Source organism: Podarcis melisellensis, assembly GCF_964234715.1.
Source record: "Podarcis melisellensis genome assembly, chromosome: 5".
In the NCBI taxonomy this organism is placed as follows: domain Eukaryota; kingdom Metazoa; phylum Chordata; class Lepidosauria; order Squamata; family Lacertidae; genus Podarcis; species Podarcis melisellensis.
The window spans coordinates 3659799-3668749 of record NC_138537.1 but is presented as its reverse complement, the minus strand read 5'-3'; the positions used below and the strand labels follow the sequence as shown (position 1 = coordinate 3668749).

Here is an 8951-nt window from a genome sequence, read left to right as displayed (position 1 = left end):
TGACACATTTTTAATGTGATGTTCACTAATAGATGCATTTTGGGGGACACTTTCCTGTAATATACATTCCACCCTCCAAAATATTTGGTTAGAGAACTACATCACACAATTCTGTGGAGGGTGAATATGTGGTTCATGTTAAAATCCAAAGCGAGTTCCTCCACCATCCCTGGTAAATGGGAAGAATGCATAACCATTTCAGCTACACATCCTTAAACATTGCTACAGGGGTTGTGCCAAAGGCCTCGTGGAGAGAGAAGGAGGACAGAGTCTTCTGAGGTTGCAGGAGACCACTGGGTGGTGAAGATGGAGCAACAAAGGTCACATGCTGGGATGTGCCAGCACATAAAACCAGAGACTACACTTCAGCTTAATTTCACATCATTTATTTTGTAGGCCACCTTGAACATGCCTTGGTACTGAAAGGCCGGACATCAATACTGCAATACATACATGAATACATAAAATAATGGAGGGATTTGAGGATGAAAAGCTTTGTCTTCACAATAAGCATATCCCAGAAATTTCATTGGAATTGAGACGCCGCAGAGGACGAAACGCACAAATGGATTATTAGGGGGAACTGAGCAAAGTTCTTAGAGGGAACAATGGCCGATTTCTCGCCTGGGCTAGCTGAAGAGACACCTGTTCTGTAAGTAGAGCAAAGCCAGGGAGTTTTATGAGGTGTTGCTGGGGAGAGAAACCCGAAGAAGGCAGAGATTAAAACACCCAGTAGAAATTTGGGGTGGAAGTGGATCCGGACGCCGTAGGCAGGATCAGACGCATGATTCAAACCCAAGCGCCAAGGCAGGAAACGAGGAACAACTGGCCTGGTCAAAGCCCAGGGAGTGGAAACAGGGAATCGGTCCTGGCAAACCAACAGCAACAAACCTGTGGTGGTGGCTACTGGATTGAGATGGAGCTGGTTTCTGGCGGAGCAAGCCTGGGATGGAAGATAGCTTGGGTGAGTCAAAGTTGAGATGGAGACAAGTCATGGCTGAACAAGGTCTGGTGGGGCTGGCGAGCAGGAGTAGAAGACACAGGTACCTGAGTTTACAGGAGAAAAGGACATTGTATGTGGACCACTCCGTGGGACGTTAGGTCCCTTCCCCTCCACACCTTGAGCTCCCCTGCGATTTGAGTCGATTGCTGGGAAGCCGGGATTGTAGGGGAGAGGGGATGCTTGGGTTGAAAGATGGTGGTCAAAACTGTACGGTGGCAGGTCCTGATGGGGTTCAGCCTACGAGAGGGACTGTCTGCAAAACCAGCCTAACCCAAACTGAAGGGATGGGATAAGGGGAAAACCACTATACTGGAGTCTACAAAGCTCCTTTCCCCCCCAAAGTCTGCGGAAGGAGAGGCTGTGAAAACCAACATGAGCCGATGCCAGACTAGGCGCTCCTCCGTAGCTCATTCAGGAATTCAGGCTGTCAGGCTGTTTTTAAAATATTTGTTTGTTAAATTGTTCCGTTTGCCCTCCTGGGTTCCTTTGGGAAGAAGGGCGGGAACAAAACCAAGGAAATAAAGGAATAACAAGACCTTACTATAACAGCTGCTCAGCCTTCTCTGTGGGGAGGTTACTTTAAGTAATAGGTTTGAACACTGAATGTGAGCTTGTGTCTATAGTCTATGGATAGAACAAACACTTGCTGGATTTTTAATGGTTATTGTTATTGTATTTGTCTAAAAACCAATAAAAAAATATTATTTTTTGGTTTTTATTTTAAAAAAGATGGCTGCCAGCAACAGTTAGTCCAAATTTACCTTTCCCCCCCCACCCCTTTCCAGAGGAAAAGCTTCTATCTCTTCCAGATCCTTCTGAGTCTGCTGACGCATCTTCCCAGGAAGTTCCCCGAAGGCTGCTCCTCTTGCCCCAAGGCCTCCGTTATGTCAGATACCGCCATTTTGAGGTGGGATGATTTATTTTCCACTTTCACAAGATCCAGGACTAAGCGAGGAGAGAAAGGAAAACACAGAGAACAGCCACAGAGAGACGCTTTCACTGCTTCCTTTTTTGTTTTTCTTTTATAAATATATTTTTAGACTTATTAGCACTATTTGCTGATTTACACACATCTAGGTTGCCAAGGTGGCTTCTAAACAGTTTACAAGTGTTAAGCCATGATATATCTATCTAGATACAGTCATACTTCGGGTTGAAGTCCCTTCAGGTAAAGCCTTTTCGGGTTGCGATCCGTGGTGACCGAGAAGTAACAGAACGCATTACTTCCGGGTTTTGCCATTTGCACATGCGCAGACGCTCAAAATGATGTCACCCACATGTGTGGAAGCGGTAAATCACGACCCATGCATGCGCAGACGCACGGACGTGGGTTGCGTTTGCTTCAGGATGTGAACGGGGCTCCGGAACGGATCCCGTTTGCATCCAGAGGTACCACTGTATAGATATGCACATACACTCATAAACAAGATGCACAATAAAATAATTCCATCAAGACACTAAAGAAATATGCACAGTTTTATAACTGAAGCACTTTTCCTTTTATTTATAACTACTTGGTTACATTGCTGTAACCCATCCTGGGACCTAGAATCATAGAATCATAGAATCATAGAGTTGGAAGAGACCACAAGGGCCATCAAGTCCAACCCCCTGCCAAGCAGGAAACACCATCAGAGCACTCCTGACATATGGTTGTCAAGCCTCTGCTTAAAGACCTCCAAAGAAGGAGACTCCACCACACTCCTTGGCAGCAAACTCCACTGTCAAACAGCTCTTACTGTCAGGAAGTTCTTCCTAATGTTTAGGTGGAATCTTCTTTCTTGTAGTTTGGATCCATTGCTCCGTGTCCGCTTCTCTGGAGCAGCAGAAAACAACCTTTCTCCCTCCTCTATGTGACATCCTTTTATATATTTGAACATGGCTATCATATCACCCCTTAACCTCCTCTTCTCCAGGCTAAACATGCCCAGCTCCCTTAGCCGTTCCTCATAAGGCATCGTTTCCAGCCTTTGACCATTTTGGTTGCCCTCCTCTGGACACGTTCCAGTTTGTCAGTGTCCTTCTTGAACTGTGGTGCCCAGAACTGGACACAGTACTCCAGGTGAGGTCTGACCAGAGCAGAATACAGTGGCACCTAGTTGTGAAAAGGTGGGTAAGGAAACTTCCTGCAATGAAGACCATGCATACAAAGGATAGATACCAACTCTAAGGGGGCCAGGTTCCTTTGGGGCCCCCAATACAATTTTTTGGGGGAGTGAAATATACCAACTCAGTACATAACAGGGAGCCAGGTCCCCTCAATGTTGAGAACAATCCGTACTGTTGCGGCATTTGGCCTCACCCCCCCTGGCTCCACCCACCATCCTCCGCACATTATGTACATGTCATCGCCCCCCAGTCTTCTGCTCAAGAGACCTTGGGCAGCCACCCACTCTCAGCCTAACCTACTGTACTTCACAGGGCCGTTGTCATGATTAATTGAGGAGGGGGACCACCACAGACGCCCCCTTGAGCTCCTTCGAGAGAAAAAGGTGGAGTATAAATCCAGTGCAAAAAAGAAGAAAGTAGAGTCAGAAAAGGAGGCGGCAGAGCCAGAACTGGGCAGGGCAGGGGCACCCAAACATCATTCCTACTCACCGGTCGCAATGGCATTTACTGTTCCTTGGTGCTTTGACTCCTGAGCGATGATTTCTAGGGATAGAAATGCCCACCATGTGCCTGGTCAGAAAGGGCTGCCACTCCCCGAATGACAAACAAATGTTGAACAAATGTTGAAGCAGGGAGAGATGCCAGCAACAGGTTTTGCCAGGGGCTACAGGGTGAACGCAGGGGCACGGGTGGCACTGTGGGTTAAACCACAGAGCCTAGGGCTTGCTGATCAGGAGGTCAGCGGTTCGAATCCCCATGACAGGGTGAGCTCCCGTTGCTCGGTCCCTGCTCCTGCCAACCTAGCAGTTAAAAAACATATCAAAGTGCAAGTAGATAGATAGGTACCACTCCGGCGGGAAGGTAAATGGCATTTCCGTGCGCTGCTCTGGTTCACCAGAAGTGGCTTAATCATGCTGGCCACACGACCCAGAAGCTGTACGCCGGCTCCATCGGCCAATAAAGCGAGATGAGCGCCGAAACCCCAGAGTCGTTCACGATTGGACCTAATGGTCAGGGCTCCCTTTACCTTTTCCTTTTTACAGGGTGAACACAGTTTAGGTGAGCCGACTCCTTGCTCCCTATTCCGGCACCACGAAGGGAACTGTGGTAGCCCAATGGCAGAGCACATGTCTCCACAGGCCAAAGGGAGCAGGTTCAGTTAGGAGAAGTCAGAACGCTTAGCCACGCCATTTCGGAAATGGCAGCATGGTTAGAGCTTTTCCCACTTGCCTGGCACATTCTGCCCCTAACTCGCTCTAGAGGGAAGTGAAAAATTAACGGCTCAGCTCAGCATGGACTCGTTTAGGATAGCCACTGACAGGGCAAATGAAAGCTGTACATGACTATGGAAAACTTGTTCTTTCATCTTCGTCCTGCCCTTGGGATTCCTGCATTGCAGGTGGTTGAACCAAATGACCCCTTGCCCTCTCCCAACACTACGACTCCATCATTCATCTCCAGCTAAAACCTAAGGCTAAGAATGTGAGACTGCATTTTCTGTCCCTTCATTCTCTGGTGCTTGGTAAATTCAGGCTGTGCAGCTACAGTATTTGTGCAACAAACGCTCCTCCCCAAAATATTGGACTTTCTGCAGTAAGGAAAAGTGAACTGGAAAGTGTGGGAGATCACCTGCGTTGACCCAATGTCATCTAACCACCTCACAAACAAATCAGAACAAGCACTTGTTAAATAGCCAACCGTCCTACAAATATATCAGGATGAATCTACTATATATTTTGGGAAATGGTTTGTATGTTGCCTGTTTTCTGGACATTCTGATGCCTCTTGGGATACCAAACCTGACAAGAGCGTTCCTGAGGTGAGGGGTTTAGGTTCTAGGCACCATTTTGAATCAAGATGGCAGCCCCAAATGTGACTTTGTCTTGACTGTACCTCCTTGTTTGGCATAAGTATGGCCCGCTCTCAAGATATTGCCGCCAAACTCGCCGTGAGAGCTCTCTAGGCGGGTGCGGCAGTTTTTGTGGACACTGGGATCCCAGGCGCCATTTTGAATCAATGATGGCAGACCAAGTTCGGTGTGACTTCACCTGCTTTATGATGTGATGGGTCCAATCTCACAAATCACACTATCCATTTTTAAAAAGCACAGTATTTTGGAGTTTCTAAAAAATCCCTGGGCAATGCCACACACTCCCATGCATGCTTAAGAAGCAGGAGATCTGGAAGTGTTAAAGGGCAGGGAACTGCCCTCTGCTGCTGTTGTTTCCCAGAGACATTGTCTGAAGCACCATATGCATAACTAATGTAAATGATTGCCCAATAATTTCATAATAAACATAACTTGCCTAACAGCCTGATGGCTCCATCTCTCAAAGCGGTTCTGGGGTTTTCCAGGTAGGCAAAGGCCTGATCCAGAAGGATGGCTTCCCCTTGTTCTCTGTAGCGCTTCACCTGGGAGGCAGGTCCAAAAGAGAAGGGAGCTGTGTGAGGAAATTCTGCCTTCCTTCCAATGCATGCCATTTGATATGTACTGAGTTGAATAGTATCCAAAATGCAGCAGTCTGATTGGTCCTAGAACAATAGGATCCAGAATGCAGCAGTCTGATTGGTCCTAGAACAATAGGATCCAAAATGCAGCAGTCTGATTGGTCCTAGAACAATGCAGCAGTATGATTGGTCTGCAGGAGCCACCCAATCAAGCTCCAGATGGAAGTGAATCCACAACCTGATTGGCCTACAGGAGAATTCCAGAATTAGCCAATCATGTGGGGCCCATTGTGTAAATAATGTATATAAAGCAGATACTTTGGCGAAACTTTCATTCCTCCTCACCACTATGAGCTGAATAAAGAGCATGAAATACACTCTCGACTCCGAGTATATTTCACAATTCCTCACGAGCAAGGATGGAGCCTGGGCAGGGTTGACCCAAGCCTACCAGTCTTGCACAAGAACATTAGTAGAACGTACTGGACCAGGCCAGCGGTCCATCTAGTCCAGCATTGTGTTCTCACAGAGGCCGACCAGATGCCTCTTCTGGGAAACCCGCAAGCAGGATTTGAACACAAGACCAACTCGCCCCTCCTGTGGTTTCCAGCAACTGGGTTTCAGAAGCGTGGCTGCCTTTGACCATGGAGGCAGAGCACAGCCATCAAGGTTAGTTGCCATCAAAAGCCATCTCCTCCAAGAATTCTTCTAATCCTCTTTGAAGACACTCAGCTCAGTGACCATTATTAACTCCTGTGGGAGGGAGTTCCATAGTTTAACCATGCACTGTGTGAATAGTCTTCTGCAGAGAGAAGGGAATACAGGAGGAGGCAAAGGTAGACTTGCCTGTTCTGGTTCCTCTCAATCCCTCAATCTTCCACCCTTAAGTTCAGTTTTCTACACTGCCACATCAGTTTGCAATTACTATTATTAGCTGTTTTTTATTGTTTGTTTGCTTGTTATTATTATTATTTCATTTATTATTTTATTATTGTTGTTAGCTGCCCTGAGCCCGGCTTCGGCTGGGGAGGGTGGGATATAAATAAAAATTATTATTATTATTATTATTATTATTATTATTATTATTATTATTATTATTATTTTATTTTAATAAGTCTTCATGAAAATTCAGCAGTATTGCTGTGCGAATTTCTCCTAACAACAAATTATTTCTACCCTGCTCATCTGGCTGGGTTTCCCCTGTCACTCTGGGCGGCTCCCAACAGAATATTAAAACCATGATAAAACATCAAACATTAAAAACTTCCCCGAACAGGGCTGCCTTCAGATGTCTTCTGAAAGTCAGATAGTTGTTTCTTTCCTTGACATCTGATGGGAGGGCGTTCCACAGGGCAGGTGCCACCACCAAGAAGACCCTCTGCCTGGTTCCCTGTAACCTCACTTCTTGCAGTGAGGGTACTGCCAGAAAACCCTTGGATCTGGACCTGAGTGTCCGGGCTGAGCGATGGGGTGGGGACGCTCCTTCAGGTATACTGGGCCGAGGCCGTTTAGGGCTTTAAAGGTCAGCACCAACATTTTGAATTTTAGGGCCAGTGTTATATGGTCTCGGTGGCCACTCCCAGTCACCAGTCTAGCTCCTGCATTCTGAATTAGTTGCAGTTTCCGGGTCACCTTCAAAGGTAGCCCCACGTAGAGCACGTTACAGTAGTCCAAGTTGGAGATAACTAGAGCATGCACCACTCTGCCAAGACAGTCCGCTGGCAGGGAGGGTCTCATCCTGTGTACCAGATGGAGCTGGTAGACAGCTGCCCTGGACACAGAATTGACCTGCGCCTCCATGGACAGCTGTGAGTCCAAAATGACTCCCAGGCTGCACACCTGGTCCTTCAGGGGCACAGTTACCCCATTCAGGACCAGGGAGTCCTCCACACCCGCCCACCCCCGTCCCCCCAAAACAGTACTTCTGTCTTGTCAGGATTCAACCTCAATCTGTTTGCTGCCATCCATCCTCCAACTGCCTCCAGACACTCACACAGGACCTTCACCACCTTCACTGGTTCCGATTTAAAAGAGAGGTAGAGTTGGGTATCATCTGCATACTGATGAACACCCAGCCTAAGCCCAAATAGGCACATATTTGTATGCAAACATTTCCCCCCAAAGCACTTTTCTGCTGTACAATGCAGCTTATTTCCACCAATATGTGCATTTTCATTTTTATTTATTCATTCAATTTATATGCCAACCAAGGATCACAGGGTGGTTTTTAGTATAAAAACACAAAATACACAATGTAACAACAACAGTAACATCAAAACCCAATTTCTTCCCCATCGCTCTCTGGCTGCCCGCTCCCTGAAAAACAACCTAAACAAGAGGCGCTCACAAGACTTTTGCAGAAGTTCCAGGTTTCATTTTCCCGGATGGACAACTGGATGAAGGATTTCAGAAACTTGTCAGCTCTTCTCAGAGTGATCCAACACATCTGTAAAAGAAGTGAGGGTGGGAGTAACAGCTTCTGCCACTGCAGCTGCTGAAAACTCAGGCAGAATATTGAAGAATAAATTAACAACAACAACAACAACAACAACAACAACAACAACAACTAATATACAGCCCTACTTCCATAAAACTTGGGGCAGTTCACCACAAAAAAAATTTAAAAAACACACCCTGCCGGGAGGATTGCACAACCACACCGTGATCAGCCCCCCGCCGGGAGGATCGGGCTGCGATTGGCCCCCCACCGGGTCATGCCACCTCACGGATTGCCCCCATGGGCGGATCTCCGCTCCGAGTGGCTAGCTCCGCCATTGACAAGCCTAAATCGTTGCACTAATGGAATGAGGGCATGGACACCAGTTGCTGACATCCTAGCCGAGAGGCCTTGCTGCTTTCTTTCCCCCCCTTTTAAAAATATATTTTTATTAAAGATTTCTTGGTTTACAAAAGTATGTGCGATGTCTCTTTTTCATATTCCGTTTTCTACAGATCAGTTTCATTTGTTGTGAGACATGAGTGTTATATTAGGAAGAAAAGGGGGAAAGAGGTGGAGGGGGGAATGGTGGGTGGGGTGGGGTCGGGGGGCAATGCTTCTATTCTACTTAGTGTATGTGTGGGGTTTTGTGTCAGCGTCACTTGTGTGAGTTTTCTTTACTGTTCACTTGTATTTCTTTAGTGGTGAGAGAGGTTGGCGGTGGCCTAGGGTGTGGTTGGTTGTCTTTGATTGGCTGGAGTGAAAGTTGTTTTCATGTGTGACTAGTGTGTGTGTGTGTGTGTGTGTGTGTGTGTGTTTGAATCAGGTTAGCCAGATTGATTTGTGTGCTGTTGGCGGATTTGTGTCGTTGTCTTGTTGGGCTGTGTATGTGATAAAGGGGAGCTATACCGGGGTGAAGGCGTCTTCTATTTGTCCCCATGTCAGTTTCAGTTT

The 8951-nt window shown here is 46.9% G+C and overlaps 1 protein-coding gene across 2 annotated transcripts; it reads right to left on the bottom strand.

Annotated features, from left to right (window-relative positions):
* Positions 1–370: 370 nt before the first annotated feature.
* On the bottom strand, positions 371–8058 carry LOC309369949 (uncharacterized protein). Of its 2 annotated transcripts, XR_014168284.1 has the most exons (5): positions 7908–8058; positions 5419–5524; positions 3602–3655; positions 892–1948; positions 371–650 (listed from the first exon to the last, which is right to left on the bottom strand). XR_014168284.1 is itself a non-coding variant. In XM_081911436.1 (4 exons), exons 1-4 carry the CDS (start codon positions 8004–8006, stop codon positions 1800–1802), a joined length of 408 nt encoding a protein of 135 aa, XP_081767562.1. In that variant the 5' UTR covers positions 8007–8058; the 3' UTR covers positions 371–1799. The 2 variants fall into 2 exon arrangements, 1 of the variants encoding a protein (XP_081767562.1); XM_081911436.1 differs by having other exon boundaries at positions 371–1948.
* Between the last annotated feature and the right edge of the window lie 893 nt (positions 8059–8951).